The following is a 25,004-nucleotide window of genomic DNA, read 5'->3' as shown; positions in this document are numbered from 1 at the left end:
TCCAATACAAAAACTACAGGTGTGGCAAACAAACCTAAGCGCTATCAATTGCCTTTTTGCATTGAAAGACTCCGGGGAGAAGGGTGAAGGGAAGCTGTTTCTAGAATGAATAGAAAAGACTCAGGGAGGGGGTTAGCAGCTGTCCCTTAATGATTGTTTTTGTCAGAGCATCAATAATTTAGGTTGCGATCTGGCGGAGGGGAGGTGGTTAAATGACGAGCGTGACTGCATTTCACGCTGCCTCACTCCTGTTCTACACGCCCCTTCCGCAGACCCCCTAGGTGGAGGAGGGAGAGCCCACGTGTTATCACTTTTCCTCTGCTCCCATAGAGAACCCAGTCTGAAAGGAAGTGGAGTGGAGAGTAACAGCATCTTTCCAAAGCCGAGAGTGCTGCCCTGTGCTGGGAGGTTGTGAGGCAGTGTTAAGGGGCTTAGAGAAGAGGAGAAATTGATCCCTCCCGAGCAATGGGAAGGTCGTGCCCTTGGCTGGATTTGTCTCTCCTGGCCAGGTGCCCCTGTAGCACGTTGCTGGAGGTGATCAGGAGCTTTTGAGCCGACAATCCTTCCCTCCCGCCTCCCGGCATCAGGGAATCCTCCCCCACGCCGTCCCCCCCCCCCCCCACAGCTGGCACAGCAGCCCCGATTGGCGCCTGCCTTTGTGGGGAGCCCTTAGCTCAGAACACGGCTGCTCCTGCCATCCCCCTTCTCTCTCCTCTCTCGGGGCTCCCTTCTGCTTTGCATTGGGCAGGCAATGGATGCGTGGGCTTCAGCCGTCTTGGCCCCCTGGGTGCTGACAAGGGGGGACCCTCAGGACACGTGGAGGACCCGCTGCGCGGCGCACTAACCACACCACGGGAGCCCATGTTATACCGGTGAGTGAGCCGGGCTTCCAGAGGTGGGATGCTGGGATCTGGGTCCTGCAGGGGGTTCAGTCTCTATTTCCTTGCTGTAATATTACCTCTGTGTGCAAAGGTAGGAATACAGGGTCTCCCTCACCCCCTTCCTATGAATGGCTTTTCTGTGGGACGTGGGCAGTTGATTTCTGGATTTCACTTGTTTCTGTCTTAAAACCCCCTTCCTCTTTCTGAATAGTTTCTCTTGGCGGGTGGTGGGGGAGGGGCAGACCCCTCACTTCCAGCTTATACTACTTTCTTTCTTAAATTTCCATTTGCTTCCCACTGCCCTCCGCTCCCTGTAGACTTGATGTCTTTGCCAACTGCCCTGGACCGGGGACCTTTCCCCCGTGACTAGAGTGCCTGACCTAAGTCAAATTTTACTTTTTTATGTCCTCCCCACCCTTTCACTCAAGTCTCTTTCGGCTTCGAGATGCAGGCAGGCTGGACAAGTGACAGGGCGTGGAGGCCTGCGCGCCTCCCCTTCCCTCACCATGTCTGGCTTTGGGGGTCCCTGAAACAAAAGTTCCTGACACCCCGCGTGCCGGGCCTTGTCTTCTGCGCTCAACGCAGCGTGAATGTGCTGGAACAAGGGAGGTGGCAGATTGGGGTTAGGCTGGTGAGAAGAATGACATCGTCTTAGGAAACTGCTTGCTCAGTTTACTATTTAATATTCTCCCCTCCCTTGCGCCCCATGCAAAACAGCGACAGTACTCCACACTCCTCTAGCCCCCCCCCCCGCCCCCCTTTTGCTTTTATTTTGGACAGAGTTGACTCTCGGGGTGGCTTTTGTTTCTCAGGAAAGAGAAAGACTGGAGGCAGGATCCCTCTCCTTCTCTCTGGCTCTGCGGCTGACAGCTTCCCAGAGCACATGCTGCGGGAACCGTGCGGGCACAGGGGGAAGGCTTCCGCCTGGGCTCCCCTGCCTTCTCCTGGAGGCCTGCTTTGGGGGGTCCCGAGAGACTGAGCAGGGACAAGGAACCAGAATAGAATGTAAACAGGAGGACAGGGCATCTTCCCGGTGCTGCCTTCTCTGTTGCTGAACCCACAAGAGGGAAGCTCATACCTGTACCCCTCCCTCCCAGCGAATATGCGTTGTGGTGGCGTGGGTGGGGGCCTCTGCTAGCTATCCAACTGGGTCTGAGTTTTCTGTTCAAAGTCCACGACTTCAGGGCAGCCTTGTCATTTCCCACGCGCACTCTTTCGGGGACAGTCTTAGGTCCCTTGTGGGGGCGGGACGGGGTGGAGGTCTCAGTGTCTGTGACTGATGCTGGCCCCTCACATCCCAAGTGGCCTCTAGTCCCATCAACACCCCAAGCCCAGGCTGCAGGAAGGTTCCCAACTCCATACGTCTTAGTAGCTGAGTTTTTTCCGTGGATATTCTGTTTTCCTTCACAATACAGGAATTTGCAGAGACGCATACAGATGTCACTCTAGGGGGCAAATGCCATTGTCCATCTAGTTAAGATGGGTTTAATTCAATACTACCCATCACCCCCAAAAGTAAGCAGAAGATCAGGACCAATGTTCAGGAGGCAAAGGGTGGATTTGACATTGAACAAATTACTGGGCAAATGACCTGTAAAGTAATGCCATGTGCAGCTCTGGGACATGAGATGGTCGGCATGGGGTTTTACTTATTTATTTTATTCTTTTTGAAATGTTAACATACAGGACCAGAGGGCCCTTGGTGGCAGAGGGCAAGTGAGGGAGATTCTATTCCAGGATCTTTCAACCCTGCTGTCTTCACAGTGACAGACAGACAAGGGCCCTTGGCATCTCCTACCACCTCTGGCAAGGCCAAGCCTGTCTGATGGAGGAGGCAAGGCTGACTTAGCCAAGGGGAAAGGGCCACTCATCAGGATTCCCAGACCTTCCCCTCCAAGTGCAGGCCGTGGGCCAGCTGGGACCTTCTGGGAATGAAGTCTAAGGTGCCACCTAGCCCTGCTGAGTTAGAATCTGCATCTGAACACTATCTTGGGCCAGCTGTGTGCTCGTCAGAGACTAAGAAGAACCTGGAAGGGGGTGAAGGTAGGGTGTCACTGGGCCCTCGTGTTCCTGGCTGACAACCAGTCCAACCATGACTCCCCTGTGGTGGGGTTCCTGGGAGGCCTGGCCAGGTGATGTATAATGCTGAGCGTATAGTACGAGCTCACTAAATCTTGACTACTTTTTTTTTGACAAGCTAAGTTTTTCTTTTAAAATTCATTGACTTTTTAAATTCTTTTCTGTTTGTTCTTTTAAAAAAATACACCATTAAAAACGTCACTGGATACAATTACACTGAGTTTTGAAAGAAAGGAAAAGGATATTAGACCTGCAATCTATTGGCTACTTTTAAATTACTCTCCAGAGTGAGTGTGTATGTCCAGTTTTTCTTTCCTTTTTTAATTGTAAAATACACACTATTTTAACCATTTTAAAGTGAACAATTCAATGGCACTTAGTACTTTCACAAAGTTATGTAACCGCCACCACTGTCTAGTTCCAGAACATTTCCATAATCCCAAAAGGAGGCCCCTCCCCATAAGCAGTCGCTCCTCATTTCCCCACCCCCAGCCCCTGGCAACAACCAATCTGCTTTCTGTCTCTATGGATTCCCTATTCTCCATGTTTCACACATGGAACTGTACAATGGGTGGCCTTTGTGTCTGGCTTCTTTCCCTTCTGATTTCTTCTGTAGTTCACATTTCCGTCCTTTCCTTCTTCCCTATGTCCCACCCACTCTTCCTCTAAATCATGCAGGTCAGTTATGAGTAACAGAACAATATTACAGACTTAATTCCCACGTTAATTCTTAGTGACCAGGAACAAGTGTGGGCGTTCTTAGTTGCCAAACATTTTTCAGGACTGGGTGCCAGGGCTGCTCACTTTTGTCTAAAGTGGTGCTCACTTTTGGTATCCAGTTATTTGTCTCCAGCAAAAACCATCCCTAAAACTTTCAGCCCCAAGGGGAGGCAGTTTCTAGACCATTTCATGAGAGTTTTCAGATCCCAAGATGTGCGACAATTTAATCACAGTGGCACACATTCTGTATTCAATAAATATTTGTTGAATGAACAAAGTATGTCAGCACTGATAATTGTCATCATAATGAATTAATGTCTTCATATATTAAAATGTTGCTACCACACACAGCCACTGTCTGGCTGAAGGGGCAGAATGAATGAGGGAGATACTGAAACTCCTACCAGTACTAAATACTGAGAAGTCAAAAATATGTATTGAGGGGAAAAAACGTTCAAAGATGTAGGATGTAGGCACAACTACTTACCCACACCTGCTGAGGACATCAGAGTGAGCAGGTATGTAATGGTTTCATTTAAGAGAGTAATATTAGAGGAACACTCTCCCCCGGGAGAAGTTAAATTTTTTTCCTGGCAGTCTGTCATTTTTCCTTTAACCTTCCATAGCTGATGGAATCAAGTGAGTTTAAGAGAGAGAGAAAAGAGGGAATGATAAATGGGGCTGAATGTCTGGAACATTGGTCCGGCTGCAATATTGCCCAGCCTGGACAAGAGGAATCATTGATCTACCTGTTAACAATTATTTATGCATCCTTCCTGTCAGACAGGCCCTGTACTGGGCTTGGGGATTCAGCAGAGAATGGAATCATAATGGGAGTCACAATCATAACAGAGGCAAACATGAATTTAGGGCTTACCATGCGTGGGACACTGATCCCACCATGTTACATAGAATGAAATTATTTCATCCTCACAGCAACTCTATGAAGTACACGCTCTTATCATCCCCATTTTACAGATGAGGCAACTGCAGCCCAGAGAGGTAAAGTGACTTGCTCAAGGTCACACAGCAGGAGGTGGCAGCATCTGAGCCTAAACAGGCTGCCTGCTAAGTTGGGAGCGGTTCTCAATTAACTCTCATCAGCTATTGGCTGAGGGATCTTCCAAGGTTATTAACTCCCCAGCGTCTCTGGCTTGTCGCTTGCTCCTGCCACCTGCCGGAATGAGCCCCATGCAGGGAGCAGCAGGTGCTGCAGGCAGGGAGCCATGTGCATGTGTGGGTGGCGAAAGGTATAGACACTGGCAGAATTCTCTTGAATGATTCATAGCAGAAACATCTTTTGAGTTGGATTTTGGGATGGGGAGATGGAAGGGCATTCAGGATGGAGGCAAAGAAGTGTGGAAGTCAGGGGTGTGTTCAGGATTGAAGTAGGGAGTCCTTTAGGGTTGGCCAATGGGTGATCTGATAGTCTATGACGAATTGGAGGGAGGACAGACTCAGGGAAGGATGAAAGGTTACAGTCCATCGGAGCAAATGAGGGCCTGAACCAGGGCAAGTGGGAGAGGAAGTGCTAGGTAAGATGAGCAGCCCTTATGATGTGTAGAATATGGGGTGAAGGAGGGAGAGGTGGAACTCCACAATGGTTGGGGTGAGCAATTCCATTGCATTTTGGGTGTCTTGCAACTTTGACCACCAGAGGGTGCCTGTGAACACCTGTGTCAGGTCACATCCCTGCTCTCCTTAGAACCTTCCATAGCTCCCACCTCACTCAGAGCAAAAGCCAAAATCCTCCCCCAGGCCCACAAGGCCCTGCTGTCCCTATCACCTCCCTGTCATCACCTCTTCCTATTTATCCCCTCTTTTACTCTGCTCCAGCCACACAGGCCTCCTTGCTGTTCCTTGAACACACCAAGCATACTCCTGCCCCAGGGCCTTTGCATGGGCTGTTCCCTCTGCTTGGAACGCTCTTCCCCCAGACACCCTCATAGTTCCTCCCTTACCTCCTGCAGTTCTTTACTCCAGTGTTTCTTTCTCACTAGGGCTTTTTCTGGCCACCTTCTCTAAATGACAGTCCACTTGCCCTTTCGTCTTCCCCTCTCCTGTTTTCTTTTCTCCATGTGACATTCTGCATATTTTAACTGTTTATCTTGTTTCTTGTCCATCTCCCTACTAGAATGTCTTCTCTATGATGGCAGGGGTCTTTGTCCTGATCTAAACCATGTCTAAAGCACTGCCTGGCACACAGTAGGTACTCATTAAATACTGCTGGATAAATGAATGAATGAATGAATGAATGAGTGAATGATGGGGAGGATAATGGAGCCATGAGCTGAACTCGGGAGAAGGAATTCAGCTTGAGATTCAGTGGCTCCCATGGATCCTGCCCAAACACGTGCACTCCAGGGGTCTCCCAGCCTCTGTCCTTCTTGAATCCTGGTCAGTGTCCTGGGACCGCCTGTAAAAGCCATCCAGAGACCCCAGGCCATCTGTTTATCCTGGTGTCTCACTGTGCTGTGATCGGTCAGTGAGGGAGAAAGCAGTGAAAAGCAAGACCAGCTGTGACATGGTTTCTTGTCACCAGGGGATGGATCTTTGCAGCCGTACTCAGGGCTATGCTGGCGTGCCGGTCTCAGCCTTTGCCATCTGCCTGCCGTTTTATTTAGCTCTGTTCTCACGGATATGGGGCAATTCTGAAACTTGCCCTAAGCATTGAGAGATCTTGCTGGCCCTGGCTTTATTTTTCATTTCACCTTGTACTTAGCTTCTCTGTGCCAAGGTGGGGGTGTGGGGTGAGTCCACACTGTCTGAGATGGGGCTGCTTCGGGCTGTGGTCTGAATTCCCATGAAAGGTGGATTGTATGTGTCTATATCTATATGCTGTATCTACTTCTTGGTGCCCTCAATAAGTGGGTGTCTGATGCTGTGAGGCAAGAAAGCTGAAATGCGTGCTATGGTGAATATTTAAGTACCTGCAAAGAGAAGGGTGTATGGGGCCACCGGTTAGCTCAGTTGATTAGAGCACGGTGCTCTTAACAACAAGGTTGCTGGTTCGATCCCCACATGGGCCACTGTGAGCTGCGCCCTCCACAACTAGATTGAAACAACTACTTGACTGGGAGCTGATGGGTCCTGGAAAACACACTTAGAAAAGAAGATGGGTGGATGTTTCTTAACAGAGGTTTGTTTTTTACGCATTTTTTCATATTGTTAAAATATACATAACATAAAATTTACCCTTTTCACAGTTTTTCAGTGCATTAAGTACATTCACACTGTTGTGCAGCCATCACCACCATCCATCTCCAGAGCTCTGTCATCTCATAGAACTGAAACTGTCCCTATTAAACACTCACTCCCCATTGCGCTCCTTTCCCAGCCCCTGGCACCCACCATCTACTTTATGTTTCTATGAGTTTGACTTCTTTAGGGATTTCATATAAGTGGGATCACACAGTATTTGTCCTTTTGTGTCTGGCTTATTTCACTCAGCATCATGTCCTCAAGGTTCATCGGTGTTGTAGCAGGTGTGAGAATTTCCTTCCTTTTTAAGGCCAAATGATATTCCATATGTGGATACACATTTTGTTTATCCATTCATCCATCAGTGGACATTTCGGTTGTTTCTATGTTATCAATTTATACTCCCACCAACAGTGCACAATGTCACTTTTTTCCACATCCTCGCCAGCACTCATAATCTCTTATCTTTTTGATAATACCCATTCCAACAGGTGTGAGGTGATAGCTCATTGTGGTTTATATTTGCATTTCCCTGATGGTTAGTGATGTTGAGCACCTTTTCATGTACCTGTTGGCCATTTGGATATCTTTGGAAAAAAGTCTATTCAGTTCCTCTGATGGTTTGGTTTTTATTTTATTTTTTGCTATTTATTTATTTTATTTTTTGCTCTTGAGTTGTATGAGTTCTTTATATATCTTGGATACTAACCCCTTGTCTGATATATGATTTGCAAGTATTTTCTCCCATTCTGTAGGTTGCCTCTTCACTTTGCTGATGGTTCCCTTTGCTGTACAGAAGCATTTTAATTTGATGTGGTCCCACTTACTGATTTTAGCTTTTATTGCTCCCTGTTATAAGCTTTTACTTCCAGGCGGAGCCTTAACACTCACCCTAGACCTGGTTACCTGCTCTGGAGATTGTTTGTTCAGGGCCAGGAAGTCACTTTCACTATCAGCCAAATAAAACATCATCCGGAAGGTGATGGATGCATTTGAAGGCTGGTTTAAAATGACATTTACATTATCTTTACCGTGGCTGTTCGAATCCGCAATCTGCTGAGTTTCACACCCTTCAGCCTAGAATTCAGGAAAGGATACCATTTCCAGGGGTCTTAGCAACCCTTGTTTTGTCCAGGGCTAGATTAAGATGTTTTGTTGACTGAGATCTTAGCACACAGAACAAGACAGGAAGGAATGAAACTGCCCAGGAGAAGGTCAACAACAAGGGGAAGAAAGAATAAAGGCCGAGAGAGAACAAGAGAGAGGAGGTGAGAGGAAATGATTTTATGGGGAAATACTATGTTTTAGATCTTTCTAATGAACAGTTTGGTGTTCTCAACAGGACTCGGCTTCTGCGTATGTTCCCCTTGAATGCTAAGCTTTCAAAACACAAGAAAAACACTCATTAAATGAAACCAGTGTTGCTTCCATCAAGTTGTGTATTAGAGGATTGCTATGGACTGAATCATGTCCCCCATGTTTGTATGGTGAAGCCCAAACCACCAATACGATGGTGTTTGGAGATGGGAAGTCATCAGGATTAGATGAGGTCATGAGGTTAGGTCCCCATGATGGGATTAGTGCCCTTAGAAGAAGAAACACCAGAGGCCTTAGTCTCTCTCTTTTTCCTCCATGTGACAACATAGTTAGAAGGCGGCTGTCTGCAAGCCAGGAAGACTGTCTCACCAGGAACTGACCATATTGGCACCCTGGTGTCAGACTTCCAGCTTCTAGAACTGTGAGTAGTTAAACGTCTATAGTTAAAGCTACTCAGCCTGTGGTATTTTGTTATGGCAGCGCGAGCTAAGACAGGAAGGCTGCTGTAACAAATAGGCCCCCAATTGGATGAAAGGTTAAGCACAACAGAAGTGTGTTTCTGATTCCTCCTCATAGCCCTGGGAGGGTATTCCTGGCCTGCAGATGGCTCTCCTCAAGGACCCAGCCTCTCATAATTTCGTGGCTCTACCACACACTAGGCCTTTAGTGTCTTCCCTGTCCAGCCATCACAGGAGAGAGGAACGGTCTTGAGGACACACCTTCTCCTTGAAACTCTGACCTGGGAGTGACACTCGTCATTTCCACTCATATCCATGGGTGAGAATGAGTCACAAGGCCACACCAATTCAAGAGGACCTGGGAGTTTAGTCCATGGCCGCTGTCTGTTCACCAGGGTGTAGCCTCGATTCTGGGAGCAGGATCTGTCAAATTTTAAAATGTGAACACTCTTTGAAATAGCAATGCTATATCTAGGAATTCATTCTATAGAAATACTTGCAGCATTTCACAGAAATCTATGTATAACATAGTAGATGCAACATTTTGGGGAATAGCCCCAAATAAAAAAGACCCAGCTGGGGGGTGGGGGTGGGAGATGAGGGTGAGGGGCATCAACTATATGGTGATGGAAGGAGAACTGACTCTGGGTGGTGAATACACAATGGGACTTATAGATAATGTAATACAGAATTATACACCTGAAATCTATGTAATTTTACTAACAATTGTCACCCCAATAAATTAAAAAAAAAAAAGACCCAGCTGTCCAGACTAGATAAATTTTACAAAGTCTTTACAAAATACTATAGGAACTGGTGTGGAATATTGCCTAAGATATATTATTCTGTGCAAAAAGTGTTGAAGACTTTTATGTGTATATATATCTACATACATACATATACTTACGTGTTTACATACATATATAATCTCACAAATTCCATGCTTGTAAAAAAATTATTCTACATGTATGTGATTGTGTATTTGTTTTTCTATTGCTGTCATATCAAATTACCATAAAACAAATGGTTTCACAACAGCAGTCATTTATTATCCCCTCGGTTTCATAAGTTGGAGGTCTGATTGTCTTGGCTGGGCTGCAATCAGGTGTTAGTGGGCTGTGTGCGTCTCTGGAGGCTCTGGGGAGAATCCGTGTTCTTGTTCACTCAGGCTGTTTGCAGAATTCAGTTTTATGTTGTTTTAGGACTGGGGTCCTGTTTTCTTGCTGACTGTCAGCTGGAGGTGGTCTCAGCATCTAGAATGCCAGCATTCCTTGGCTTTTGGCTTTTTCACCTCAAAAACCAGCTGGGATAATCCAAGATAATCTTTCTGTTTTAAAATGGGTAACCTAATTCCAGTGGCATAGTCCCCTTGCCATGTAATGTAATACACTCAAGTGCCAGTTTATGGGGGATAAAATCCTGCCTACCGCAGACTGTCTATGTTTCAGGAGAAGTGAGTCTGGCAAGAAAAATGTTCCCTGCCAGACTCTGGGTTGGACGGCAGAGAGGCATTGGGCCTCCAAGAACCTGGGTCCAGATCCTTGACCTGTCTGCTCCGCTCCGGGCTATGGGACCTTGGGTGAGCCACTGCGTCTCTCTACTTCAGTCTCATCTTCAACACGAGGGAATAGATTTCCCGCTTCCTCTAGGACTGGTGTTGGGTGGGGACATCTGGCCTATGTCCCCTTTTCTTAACTCTAAACTTGGGTGTAGGGAGGAAGGGCATAGCTAATCCCTTTCAGTGAATTTAATATGAGTATTTTGGCTTTAAAAATATTTGCTGTGATGTAAGAAACATGCAGGAAAATGCTCAAATTACACAGGTATATATACTGTGTCCCCACCATCACTTAGGTCAAGAGGCAAGGATTTTCCATTTCCCTCGTGGGTTGCCAGGTTAAGCTAAAAAAAAAAAAAGATAACACCTGGTTACATTTGAATTTCAGATAAATAGTGAATAGCCTTTTGGTGTAAGTATATACCATGCAACAGGGTGTCCTGTACTTTATGTGGCGATCCTATCAGCTGGCTCCCTTGTGTTCCACCCCAGCCAACAACCCTCAGCCCCAAGGCCAATAGATTCTTTTTTTAAATTTTAATTTTATTAGTTTCAGGTGCACAAGACAAAGCAATACTTAGACGTTTATCATTTATATCCCTCACACTGTGTGAACCCCCCTCCCCCCATCCACTATCCCTCTGGCATCGCACAGAGCCATTACATTTCCACTGTCTCTATTCCTAATGCTGTACTCTGCTTCCTGTAACCATATAAATACATATCTATATACACACACATATATATATGTATACATATATATATAAATTTATGGTTGGCATTCATTATTGTTCAGCTTCAGGTGTACAGTGCAGTGATCAGGCATCTACATCATCCCTGAGGTGGTCTCCCAAATGGGACACGTGTCCATCAGATACCCTACAAAATCTTTACATTATTGATTACATTCCCCAAATTAATTTTCAAAACTCTGTAAGGCCAATAGATTCTCTTATCACCATAGATTCACTTTGCCTGTTTTTGAACTTCATATCAATGGAATTACACAGTGTGTCCTGCATTGCGTCTGTGAGATACAGCCACGTTATTGCCTATAGCACATTCTTTTTTCATTGCTGAGCATTCCATTATATGGGTGAACCATAATTTATTTTTCCACTTTCTTGTTGATGGACCTTTGGGTTATTTCCTGTTTTGAGCTACTATAGAGCTTTACGAACACAACTTTTGGTGGCTATATGCACTCAGGAATAAAGCTACCTCACCATTTTTAGTTTTAAAATTTTTCTCCCAGACGGTGAAAAAGACATCCTCCAACACCAGTGAGTAAATTGAAAGCTTGTAGGGTTACATGCTAGCCCCTTCCTGGCCTTTTTTTATTTCCTGGATGAAGGACCTCATGGGCATTTTTGAGTTCCCATCTTCTCCCTAAGAGCATCACGTCTTTCTAATCTGTATGATGAGCCTGCAAAGTTTTAGAGAATGTTTTCCGTCTACTTTTTTGCTTAGTGCTATATATTTTACTAATTTTACCCGAGATGAAGCAGCTTTTACCTGCTATTAACACTTGTTTCACAGTGGATGGGAAAGCACAGCTGTGTGAGTGTCCCTGTCCACATGAGGGGGGTGGTCATAGAAGGTCCCCTGACTTCCTGTGGTCACTCCCTCCCTGCTCCTTCTCCATAGTTCCTGAACTGGCCTGTATTAATCAGGAGTACCTCCAGGGCCATCTAGTTGCCATGACAACTCAGACTGGTCCAGGCTTGGTGTTGGGGGGTCAGCCTCCATTTCAGGTGTGGCTTCAGTTTGGATTTAGGAAAATGGTGGATACAAGTTGTACCTGGTGCTTCTGGAAAGTTCTGTTCTTGTTGCATAACAATAAGGCTTTCTGTGGCCTCAGGCTTAATGCCATTTATTTTCTGGTATTTGCTTTTCTGCATTGTCTTTTTTTGGCACCTTCTGTTCATGGAACCCAGCTGCTTCTAGGGGGAGACAACCCCACATGCTTTGCCATGTACTTTGTGCTGTGGTTGGGCAAACAGAGAGAAGGAACAGCACATCTGGTCACAAGCCCCGGCAGGTGCCAGGGAGGGACACCAGCCTGGGAAGTGCCTGTTGGCTGGAGATTTGTTTGTTTCTCCTGTGTACACAGAGGACAGCTGGGGCTCCAGTGCAACTGATGTCAAGGGCTCTGCAGAGCACACTCGATGGTGTTGTTAGAGCAGCTGTCCCCTCTCTCCATGGCCACTAGGCTCCGCCCACTGGACGCAATATCAACACAAGAGCCAGTGTTGACCAAGCACTTTCCATGGCCCGGCGCTGTGCTCAGGGTGCTGCCTTTTCACAGGTCAGCCCCCTGACCCACCGCGGTGGTAGCATCATCCCACATTGTACAGGAGAAAACAGACTCAGAGGGTTGAGTAATTGGCTAGGGACCACACAGCTTGTTGATTGTGTGCTGAGGTCAGACCTGGCTCTGGAATACATCTTCCTTCCCACCACACTTTCATCTCTTTCCCACTTAGGAGAAGTTCTGGACCCCGGGCAGCCGTTTGCAAGGTGCCTGATGATATTTTCCTGGGTAGAGCCATTCCTAAGACCATTCATTCATGAAATATCTAAGGTGTCAGGGACAGAATGACAAACAAGACAGATCACAATCCTCATCCTTGCGTGTGGCATTAGAATCCTGTGGGGGAGACAGATGTTATTTAAGCCCACACATAAGTACCAGTCCCAGAGAAGGACCAGCCCCCGTAGAAGACATCATTGGAGGACTTGATGGGGCGTGCCTGCATCTGACTACAGTCCTGAGTGATGAGAGGGGGCTGGCCCATTGCAGATGAGGGGAACCGCATTCTAGGAAGAGGGAACAGCAGGTGTAAAGGTGGAATGAGCTCGGCGGAGATCAGGAAGGGTGAGGAAGGCAGTGAGTCTGGAGCTTAGAGGGCAAAGGGGAGAAGGGAGAGGATGAGGTCGGGGAGATGGGACAGCCCTGCAGGGTGTGGCTTTTATTCCTACAACAGTGAAAATGCTGACTGATGTTTCAGAAAGACCCCACTGACTCACAGCAGAAAGCAGATTGGGAATTGGGAGTGACCGACCTGGGAGAGGCAACTGCCTTAGTCCAGAGTGAGCAATGAGGGGGGCTGTGCAGTAGTGGGAGGTGATGGGATTCAGGACATGTCTTGGAGGCAAGTGGATGGGACCTGCTGATGAATTTGACTTGGGGAATGAAGGGAAGTGAAGAACCATGAGTGAAGACTCAATTTGTGGTTTGGTTAGCAAGGTAAATGGGGGACCCATAAGGAGATGGGGAGACTGAGAGTCATGTGCTATAGGGCAGGGGTGGGAAAGGGAGCATTCTGTCCCAGGTCAGTGTGATAAACATGTGGATGTCTCAGAAGATGTCACCTGGAGTGTGTGGATTAGCTTTGGTCTTTCCTGCTCCTCTTTCTGCCTTCTGTAGGTGCCTAAAATATTTCCCATCAAGGTGTGTTCACTGTGCCTTGTCTCTGGGGTTTTAGCTAAATTGTAGATACTACACAGCACACACAATCTGTCAGCTGGATTCTTTCTTTAATTTTGACACAGGAAGAATATTTTTTGGGGGGAGGGATGACTCTTGGAGGTAGAAATGGAACCTTGATTCTACCTCCTGTCCTCAGTTTTATTTCTGTAAAATGAGAAAGAAAATACCTTCCATGGGTAACTGATTATAAAAGGAATAACAGATTTTTTTTTCAATTAGAAGGGAACATATTTGGAAAAACACAAAAGACTTAATAAATGTACGATCATAGGCAATTAAGAGTAAGGTTTCATGGGAGTAAATTGAAGCTTCAAGGCGTCAGGAAGGATAGATCTATGAAACCCTAGTAGTTATAAGGTTTGGAAAGAGACTGATAATGAGTTAATGCTTCAGAGAGGATTGGAGAGCTATCATGTCTGTGGATGCTTCAAGCAGGGTGAGAAGAAACAGTTGGGAGGTTGCTAAGCCTCCATTCCCACACTCATTTCTTTGCAATCCGGGGGCGGCCTCATTCTCTCAACGCATCGTCTTACACCTGTGGGTGTTGAGGTAATTTTGCAATATTTGTGCATGGGGTTTAACCTCATAATTCTATTTCATTCATGCTGGCCTTCCAGTGAGTTTGCTTTTCTTGGACAGACATGGAGCTGCTAATGGTGGGGGCTGATGCTGGTGGGAAAAATCCGTTTAGGATTGAAAATATGCTGTTGAATGAGATGTGCATTGTGAAAGCCATAGACTGTCTCACTCCAAGAAGAACCAAGGAAAGTCCTCCCCACGGACCACTAGGTGCTGCGTGATCTGCCGCATCACCTCCCACCCTCATCTCTTCTACTCTCCTCCTCTTTCACTCCTAGACACCCTGGGCTCCTGGTTCCTTGAGCAAGTCACACATGGCTCTACCTCAGGACCTTTGCACATGCTATCCCCATAGCCGGGAACACTCTTTTCTCAGATACCTACATGGTTACTGCATCATCTCCTTAGGTTCTCTGCTCAGATGTCATTTCCTCAGCGATGCCATCTCTGATCACCTATTTAATATACTAATCAGCCCACCCAATACTCCTTATCAGTTCTCAGCAGAGTTGTGTCCCCCCCAAATTCATATATTGAAGTTCTAACCCCCAACAGCCTAGAATGTGACTGCATTTGGAGAAAGACTTTTACAGAAGTAGTTAAGGTAAAATGAAGTCCTAATGCAATATGACCAGTGTCTTTGTGAGAAGAGATTAGGACACAGACATACACAGGGAAGATGATATGAAGACACAGGGAGAAGACTGTCATCTACAAGCCAAGGAGAGAGGCCTCAGAAGAAATCAACCCTGCTGACACCTTCATCTTGGACTTGTAGCCTCCAGAACTGTGAGGAAATAAATGTCTGTTGTTTAACCTGCCCAGTCCATGGCGCTTTGTGACAACAGCCCCAGCAAATAAATACACTTTTCCTGTTTAATTTCTCTCCACGGCACTTTTCAATTCCTAATGTCTACATAACATCCTTATTTTGTTCATTGTCCCTCCTTGCCCCCCTGAGATCATTCGTTCCATGATGAGGGAGACATTTATCTATCTCATTCATGGCTGTGTCCCCAGAGCCTAGCACAAGGCTGGCACATAGTAGGCTCACTCAATGTTTGTTGAGTGAATAAGTGAGTGAAATAGAGACAGAGCTTCCAGGGGTGCTAAGTTCCTCTGGTGTTGAGTATCCACCTGAAACATTTGTGAAAAGTGAGACCCTGTCCCTTTTCTCTTTTCCAAAAACCAGCTGAGGTGGCAAGAGCAGGCTTATTCAACAAATGGCCACAACCCAACATAGATTTTAAAATTGATCCTTGAATTCGTTCTTTCAGTTTTTTAAGTGACTTTCTGGAGCTCACAGGACCCAGGGACCAGAAAAGCCTGAACAAGCAGGCTCCTGATGACCCATTTTGCAGAGGGGAACACTGAGGTGCTGAGAAATCCAGCTTCCCACTTTCTGTAGCTGGCATCTGTGAGGTGGAACATGTGTCTGGGGACACAGCTTATGGTCTTTCACTACCATCACTTGCCTCTGTTGCCAGGCAGCTTCTAAGAACTGGGTTTCCTGCCCTGAGTTGCCAAGGAAATACTAAATCCATTGGGCTGGGCCTGAGGTGTATTTTGACTTCCTGTGAAGGAGGCTGTCTGGTCGCCTGTGCTGTCCCCTGATCTGCCTTCTCTCCTGTCCCTGTGTTCGCTCTTTCTGCACCTCCTCATTCTCCCTCTCTTTCTCTCTCTCCTCCTCTAGTTTCACCCTGTGCTGGAGGCAGAAGACCCTGAGATTTATGAGCAAAGCCCATGGATGTTGAAGTCCTCTTGGGTCCTGGACCCCATGTTCTCCCCCCACAATTATTATGACGCCCTGCAGGACGGTGGCTCAGGGCCCCCAGGTCCGACCCCCTCGGGCCCACCCAGCATCCCTCAGGTCTCGCAGTCCCACCGGATGAGCGGCAGCTGCGAAGGGCCCCCTTTGAAGCGGCGGGGCGGCCTGGTGGACCACCGGGATGTCATCTTGGCCCACCAGGCACACAAAATCCACAGCACCCCCCAGGCCAGAAGGAAGGAATGGGAGTGAGTATGCACGGGCCAACCCCATCCCTGGGCTGGGGCACGGGTGGGTGGCAGTGCATGCTGTCTCATGGGGTCAGGCAAAGCTCATTTCTTGCAAACTTTGAGGGGGGATGCCTGCCTCTGGAGCACACTTATGAGCTGTGCTGGCTGCTGACACCTCAGATTCCTTCCCTACTTGTTGACCAATATCTGCTGCCTTAAGCCCCCTTGTAGACCTTTAGGGCACCTCATGTTATAGCAACAAAGGGGTTAATTATAGGCGGGGCAGGGCATCTTCTGAGGACCCTGCTCCAGGACTAGGACCTGTTGGCAGATATTTCCAATGAGACTGCGTTCCTGAACTCAGCTGAGAAATGCTTCTTTCTGGGGAGAAAAGCAAGAATTGCACTTCTCAACCTGTGGTTTTGGGGGCAGAAGACAAGTTTGTGCTGAAGGCAGAGAGGGGACTGGGAGAATGGGGTGGTTCTGTCGACTCTGGTCTGGGCCCCCCTTACTCTTTGCCCCTAAAAGTGGGTCTTTTTCTGGTTGTTGCTGTGGGGTCAAGGGTGGGCTTCGAGCCAGCTCTGCTGGTGTGATCTTGGGCCACTGACCTTCCTGGGCTCATAGCCTTATCCGGGAAGTTGCTCTTTCCAGGCTGTTGGAGGACTGAAGGGGGTTTGTGTGAAGGTTCAGTTCTGAGTTCGGATGGAGAGCTGGTAGCTTTTCTTTTTCTCGAGTTTCTTTGCAAACAGCTCAGAGCTGGGGCCCTGGCAGACATCGGGAAGGTGGGATGTGAGTAGAAATTCCAGGGCTATTGGAGCTGAGGCTGACACGGATGCTGATCCCTCCAGGGACCCTGAAATCCCCTCTCCCACCCTCTCCACCCTCCCGTCTGACCTCAGGGAAGTTAGCAAGTCATCTGGGGCACCACACACAGCTTTGTCAGGTTTCCCCGATTTTTCGTCTGCTGGGATGGAGAACTGGGTTATATACGCCTGTGGGGTTTGGGGTGTGCTGATGGGGGCTGTGTAAATACAGGGTGCAATGAAAACTGGATTATCAAAATGAGCCACAAAGGACTCAGGTTACATGAGAAAGGTGGTGCCGGTCTGGCCTCTGAGGTGGGTTCCTGAGGTTAGACTGACATCTGGTGGCACATTTGGGCATCATGCAGAAAGGCAATGGTGACAAAGCTTTATTTTCTCACACTGCGGTGGTCCTTTTGACTTTCTCCTCTTCATCCATCCATCTACCCACCCACTCATCCATCCATCCATCCATCCATCCATCCATCCATCCATCCATCCATCCACTGATCTATATTTCTACCTATTCACTCATTTCTCCATCCATCCTTCCATTCCTCAATGTACTCATCCACCTTTCCTTCCATCATCCCTCCCTCCCTCCCTCCTTCCCTCCCTCCCTCCCTCCCCCTCCCTCCCTCCCTCCCTCTCTCCCTCCCTCCCTCCCTCCCTCCTTCCTTCCATGAATAACTAGGGTGCACCTAATACCTCGTGACAATGCTGAACACTACTTCTCTATTATCCCCTCTTCAGGACTCACCTTCTCTCTCCTCTCCATTTATTCCCATGTTTCTCCTGTTTCCTTTCATTTTTTTAAAAAAACAAATTTGATTCTCTCAGAATCAGTGAGGCTTCTCTAAGGGGCTAGAATGAGTTATTTCTGCAGACCCTCTGAAAAGAGATGTTTAGGGGAAGGAAAAGGATTGGTGAATTAAAGAATTAAAAAAAAAAAGAACCCTTTTCCCCAAGAAAAATGATAAGTATAATTTATAATAATCACAACTAATGTTTATTGGGCACCTACTGTATGCTAGACATTTTATAATCTTGATGCCCTTTTATAACTCTGCTATGCCCTTGGGCTTGCAGCTAGAAAGCGATAGAATTGTGATTTGAACCCAGAGGCTGTCAGACTCTAAAACTCAAGTTCTTAACCATTTGGCCAAAGAGTGTCCATGTAATAGGAGGTGGCAGGAACTTGCTTTCATATAACTCAGAAAACAAAGTCACATCAGGGAGAAAGAGAATCATTGTAGGATATTTAGAATCAGGAGACTTTGTTTTAGGTGCCATTTCTGCCACAACCACCTGGAATGGCCAACTTCTGCCTCAGTTTCCCATTCTTGTCACTTTTTAGGATCATAAAAAGACTCGAATCTTCATAGCCATGATTTTCAAACTGCTGAACTCTTACCTGTGTCAGTAAAACAAACACATTTTTCACACACCCATAAAAATGTTAAAAGAATGAGATGTCAATGAGAGAAATATTTTTAAATGGTCTTCATTTTTAAAATTCAATAGTATAACACTTTTGCCCTCATGTTTCAGAAGTTTGCCTTTATTTTTTGAATACTGTGTTTTGTAAGACCTTTTTCTTCTGAAAGAAAAGAAAGAGTAGAGAGAAGAGCACAGTGTACTCTGTATACCCATCACCCAAATTTAATAATTATTAGGATTTGCCAGATTTGTATCATCAATCCATTTTCCTCTTATTTTATGAGCTATTTTGAAGCAAATCCCAGACCTTGTATGATTTTACAAAACTTCAGATTGCATCTCTAAAGCACATGGACACTGTATTACTAATATCACACTGACAATGAGTTTTTTTTTTTTAAGGGAACAGGACTTTATTGGGGAACAGTGTGTACTTCCAGGACTTTTTTCTAAACCAAGTTGTTGTCCTTTCAATCTTAGTTGTGGAGGGTGCTGTTCAGCTTCAAGTTGTTGTCCTTTCAGTCTTAGTTGTGGAGGGCGCAGCTCAGCTCCAGGTCCAGTTGCCGTTACTAGTTGCAGGGGGCGCAGCCCACCATCCCTTGCGGGAGTCGAAACTGGCAACCTTGTGGTTGAGAGGACGCGCTCCAACCAACTGAGCCATCCGGGAGCTCAGCGGCAGCTCAGCTCAAGGTGCCATGTTCAATTTTAGTTGCAGGGGGTGCTACCCACCATCCCTTGCGGTAGTCGAGGAATTGAACTGGCAACTTTGTGGTTGAGAGCCCATTGGCCCATGTGGGAATCGAACCGGCAGCCTTCGGAGTTAGGAGCATGGAGCTCTCACCGCCTGAGCCACCGGGCCGGCCCGACAATGAGTTTTATGTCATCTCATTTCCAGTCCACATTCAAATTTTCCTGTGTGTGTTTTTACAGTTGACTTCTTTGAATCAGGAAGGTCTGTGTATTGTATTTGATTGTCATATCTTTTTTTTTTTTTTTTGCTGTGGTGAAATATACATAACATACAATTTACCATCTAAACCATTTTAAAATGTACAGTTCAGTGTCATTAAGTACATTCACATGGCTGTGCAGCCATCACCACCATCCATCTCCAGAACTGTTTTCATCTTGCAGAACTGAAACTCTGTCCCCATTAAACACTAACTTCCCCTTCCCCTTCCCTAGCCCCTGGCACCCATCATCTACTTTCTGTCTCTATGCATCTGACTCCTGTAGGGACCTCATGTAAGGAATCACACAGTATTTGTCCTTTTGTATCTGGCTTATTTCACTCAGCATCACATCCTCAGGGTTCATCTGTGTTGTAGCAGGTGTGAGAATTTCCTTCCTTTTAAAGACTGAATAATATTCCGTTTTATGGATGGACCACATTTTGTTTATCCAGTCTCGTGTTAATGGACCCTTAGGTTGCTTGTACCTTTTAATGATTATGAATAATGCTGCCATGAACATAGGTGTATAAATATCTCTTCCAAACTCTGCTTTCAGCTCTTCTGGGCATATATCCAGAAGTGGAATTGCTGGATTGTATGGTAATTATATATATATATATATATTTTTTTTTGGTTGTCTAATCTCTTTAGACTTATTTAGTCTATAGCACTCTATCCCCACCCCCCACCCCCTTTCCTATCCCATTGATTCATGGAAGAAACCAGATTAATTGTCCTTCTAGAATATGCCCCATTCTGAATCTCTGTTTGGAAACGCTCACATCAAAACCATGCGGCTTTGCCCATCTGTAGGAATCCGACCAGGCATAGCGCCACCAAGGTGAAGTAACCATAGTGATGGGACTCCACATCACAAAACGTCTTCATGAGAATTTAGAATGCTTTTTGGCCACTTTCTAATAGAGATTGCATGAGCTCACCAGTGTTTTCACTTCTTCCTGTGATTAATGGAGTCCTGGTTCCAGGAGGGGTCAGAGTCCCCGCTTTGCATTTCTCACTGCTCCTTTCTGCTCCCATTCCTATTTTCTTCAATCCTTGCTTTCTAGGCTGAAATCTTTCACTTTGTCAGCCTATATCCCAATCCATCAACCCATTTACACAGGTCTAAACAGACCACGGTACGTCACCGTCATGGTTATTTATCTTGTTTCTTGTCTGTCTCACCCACTAGAATGTCCCTGGCAGGGATGTGTTCTGTTTTGTTCATGTCTGTGTCCCCAGTTCCTGAGAGCAGGCTGGTACCCAGTAGGTGCTCGGTAAATATTTATTGAATGAACACATTCGATGAGAATGAATGAGGGTCACTGCCAACTGGCTAAATAGATTTGGGTCAACCAGACATTGAGGATTAAGAAAGCCAATGCTTCTCTTCATTTTAGATGAAACAATAACAGAGATGGAAGTTCGAGTATTTGGTTCCACTCTTCCACAGATGTACTCACTGGGGGTGCCCCTAACCCACTTTGGAGGTTCTTGTACCCAGAGTGAAATGAGGAGGTGCTGCCTCCCTCCACCTCTCCTCTCCCCTCCATGGTACCCTTTTCTCTGCCCCCTTCCTTTGCTCCTCTTTCTTCCTCCCTCCTCCCTTCTTTCTCCTTTCAACCGACACTATCTCCCTTCCTCACTCCTGTACTCCTTTCTCCTTCCAGCCCCTCTTCTCTCTCCCTTTCCCTCTTTCCTCCTCCCATTTACCCCTGACTTTATCCATTCCTCGCCCCTTCACTCCTTCGTCTCTCTCTCCTTCTCTCCCTTCCTCCTTCTTTCCTCTTCCTTCCTTTCCCCTCCCTCTCTTTCCTCCCCCCTCCTCTCTACTCTTTACTTTCTCCCTTCCTCACCCCTTCATCCCTCCCTCCTTCTCTCCTACTTCTTTTTCTTCACTAATATTTAGGACACCACCTCTGGGCTCAGCTCCACGTGGGGCCTTGGGGACACATCAGTCAACAATCTTCTCTTTCCAGAATGACAGTCTCAACCCAGCAGGAAAAGTCAACATGAAAGAAATGATGACAAGCAGGAAGAGTGCCCAGATGGGGGCTGTGCAAGGGTTGGGGGGAGTAGAGGGCTTCCAAGGAGGAAATGAATGTCCAGCCTTCTTCTCACACTTTATGGCATTTGGATCCCCTGTGGGGTCTTGTTAAATGCAGATTCCCATCTGGCAGTTCTGGGCTGGGGCCTGGGACTCTTAGTTTCTTTCTAACAGGCTCATCAAGTGAGGTTGATGCTACTGTCCATGGACCCTGGTCTGAGCAGCCAGATTCTAAGCCACTATCATCCTCCTCCTCAGCAGCAAATAGAGGACCTACAGGGAGAGGAGAGCTAAGTGAACATCCATGAGAACCATGAATAATACTTACTGCGCTGTGATGATAATAATAACCAATATTGATGGAGTATTTGCTGTCTGCAGGGCACAGCTGCAAGCCCTTTATGTATAGTCATTTAGCCCTCATCACCATTGTGATAATAGATTGTGCCGCATGTCCCTTTCCAAAGCATTGCTGAGTTCTGTGTCACACACAACAGTCTCATGGAGCAGCTAGAGCAGGCGTCATTGTTATTATTACTATTATTTTGCTCCTTATGCAGATAGGCAAACCAGGACAGGGACGGTGCAACCCTGACTTCCAGGCCAGAGCTGGGCATTTCTAGGATATGGGGGCTCAGGCCCAGCCTTCCTGCAGGTCACCAGCTGTGGCTGAGGTGAGCAGCCTGAACTGTCCTGGTCCCTGGGGCCTAAGTGGACAGGAGGGGATACACAAGATGGGGAAGAAGCAGGAATGAATTCTTCTGGTGAATCAATTTTCCCATTTATTCTCTGCCCCTGTCCCCCATTCTTTCCACCTTCAATGCCCAATAAGATAGTTCTATGGTTTTCAGTGGGAAAATTGGGATTACTTAGGATTATATGGGACTGTTGGTAAAATGACTAATGCCACCGGACCCTATAGAGAGATGATTAACTTTTATGTGGTTATCTCAATGATTATTGAGATGGATCTAAATTTTCCATGGCTCCCACCTCTCTTGGGGAAAAGCCAAAGTCCTCCCCAAGTCCCTCAAGGCCCTATGTGATCTGCCTGTCACCTCCCTACTTTCACCTCTTCCTACTCTCCCCCTTGCTCACTCTGCTCCAGCCACATGGGCCTCCCCATTGTTCATCAAACACATTAGGGCAGTCCTGCCTCAGGACCTTTGCACTAGCTGTTTCCTCTGGTGGGAATGCTCTTCCCCCAGGTACCCACATGGCTCCTCCCTCTTTTCCTTTCAGTCTTTACTTAAAGGTCACCTCTTCAACAAGCCTTTCCTCACCACCCTATTTAAAATGCAGCGCCTATTCATATCGATTTCCCCTGCTCTCCTTTATTTTTCCCATTAGCCCTGGTGACCAATTCATAGGTATGATGTGTTTGGCTTTTATTTTATTGAGTGTATTCTCTCTGCTAGCTCCATGAGGGCAGGAATTTTTGTCTGGTTTGTTTGCTAGGTCCTCTGGTTCTAGAACAGGGCGGGTCCAGCAAGGCACAGTCAATGGGCCAAATCTAGCCAGACACCTGTTTTGGTATGGCCCACAGGCTAAGAAGGTTTTTACATGTTTATGTGGTTGGGGAAAAAAACAAAAGAATAATATTTCTTGATATGTGAAAATCATATATAATATTTCTTGATATGTTAAAATCATGTATCACATTTGAATATACAAAATTCAAAGTCCATGAAGTTCTACTGGAATGCAGCCTGGTTGGTTTTTGTGCATATGTATTGTTTGTGGCTATGTTTGCGACACAGCGGCGGAGTTGAGTCTTTGCAACAAAGACTGGCCTGAAGTCTTTGTTTACTGCAGGCCAGTCTTTGTTGCAAAGATTCAACTTGAGAGTAAAAATATTTACTTTCAGGCCCTTTACAGAAGTTTGAGGACCCCTGGGCTAGAACAGTGCCTGGCACTTAGTGCTAAACCCTTCTCCCCTCTCGCCTGCGACTACCACGACCAACCACCAGGTGGAGCTGTGGCTCCCGAGCGAAAACGGAAAGTGGTCCGTTCACCCTCCCTGGTCCACACCTCTCGGCCTCATCCTTCCCGCTCCCGGTGGACAGTGTTTTGAGAAATGGAAGGCAGCCCCAAAGAAAGAATCCAATTTTCATCAGATATGGAGATTTCTTTTTTCATACCCAAGGGGGCTTAGTAAAGACGAATTGGGGTTGACTTAGGATTTGAAGGGCCCTTAGAGAGCTGAAAGGTTCCACGTAGTTCCTGAGGTGAAATGTGGGGGCCAGTGTGGCTTTGATCTGGGGTGTGGTTGAATTTCTGGCCTGGGAGCGAGAGGGCAGGTTCAAATCCCATCTCTACCCCTTGCTGACTGTAACTGGGGGAAGGGATATTCTCCTTCTCTTTGTACCTCAGTTTCCTTGTCTGTAAAGTGGGAGTAACAGCAGCACCCGCCTCTGGGGTTCTTACAAAGATGAGATTCAATGCATTACTATAGGGCATGCATTTAGAACAGTGCAGACACACAGTAAGCCTTGCTGACAGTGTGTGATGGTCCCAGGGAGCGTAAACTGTTAAGCAGCTGGAGTCCTCAGTTTACACAGTTAAAAAAAAATAGTAAGTTGTTTAGACATCACAGTTAAACTGAAACCTGACCTTTAAAGAAGACCTGCTTGGGAATCAGAGCACTTTTTTTCTTTGCTTTTTTAAGGGAGGCGGTTGTACAATTCTAGCCTAGCTGATATTAACAAAAAATAGGTCTGGTCCCAGGGAGCTTCTTTTTCAGTGCAGTTGGCTGGTTTTTAGTGCAGGAAGACCCTCCTTCTGTCTTTTGAATTAGCAGCTTTGGTTGAGGCCAGCCATTGAAGGCCCAGGAAGGTCTCCCCACAGATGGTGTGCGTGTCCCCCTCATTCCTCATGATCTATCAGGTTTTTCCACAGTAGTCTTTGGAACCCAAGCAGCTTGTGAACCTACATTCCCTCCTCCCCCGAATCACCACCTGTCCACCGCTGGTTCCCATTTTGTTTTTCTGCCACCATCACTCTAAAAGTCTGTCCTTTCAACACCTAAAATTTCTCTTGATAGTGTCTGCGCACTCTCTTTCCAGGCTCCCTTAACTGCGTCCACCCAGCTCTGCCTACACTTCCACCATTATTACTCTCACGTTGGTCAGGTCTCACTAACCTTCCTTCTGTTCCCTGCATTTTCACCTCTGGGCCTTTGCAGTTGCTGTTCCCTCTGGAACATCCTTGCCATGGCTGGCTCCTTCTGGCATTCCAGTTTTAGCACCGATGGCAGCTCCTCATGTAATCACTGTGGACCACATCACTCTGTTCATTATTTACAATTATGTATTTACTTCTAAGTTGGATTGCCAGTAACGTGAAACATGGTTTTTTATTGTCTTCTTTTCTACCACTGGATCCCCAGTGCTTAGAAAACTGCACAGTGCATAGAAGGTGCCAGTGTTTGTTGAGTGAATAACTGATTGATCTTTGGGAACTGAACATCTATGTTGA

General features: G+C 46.6%; 1 protein-coding gene across 12 annotated transcripts in view; it reads left to right on the top strand.

Moving 5' to 3' along the window:
• The first annotated feature begins 646 nt into the window (after nucleotides 1–646).
• CACNA1A (calcium voltage-gated channel subunit alpha1 A) overlaps nucleotides 647–25,004 on the top strand; it is a 286,036-nt gene continuing 261,678 nt past the window's right edge. For 5 of the 12 annotated variants that reach the window (XM_019746095.2, XM_074338064.1, XM_019746094.2 and 2 more), the window contains exons 1-2: nucleotides 655–872; nucleotides 15,980–16,302. In XM_019746095.2, the coding sequence (XP_019601654.2) occupies nucleotides 16,034–16,302 (269 nt within the window). In that variant the 5' untranslated portion in view covers nucleotides 655–872; nucleotides 15,980–16,033. Of the gene's footprint in view, nucleotides 873–15,979; nucleotides 16,303–25,004 lie in introns of all 12 variants that reach the window. The other 7 variants (XM_074338066.1, XM_074338067.1, XM_074338065.1 and 4 more) reach the window with 4 other exon arrangements.

This window comes from Rhinolophus sinicus, linkage group LG07 (assembly GCF_036562045.2).
Source record: "Rhinolophus sinicus isolate RSC01 linkage group LG07, ASM3656204v1, whole genome shotgun sequence".
Classification (NCBI taxonomy): domain Eukaryota; kingdom Metazoa; phylum Chordata; class Mammalia; order Chiroptera; family Rhinolophidae; genus Rhinolophus; species Rhinolophus sinicus.
The sequence above is the reverse complement of the archived record's forward strand: the minus strand, read 5'-3'. Positions and strand labels throughout refer to the sequence as shown.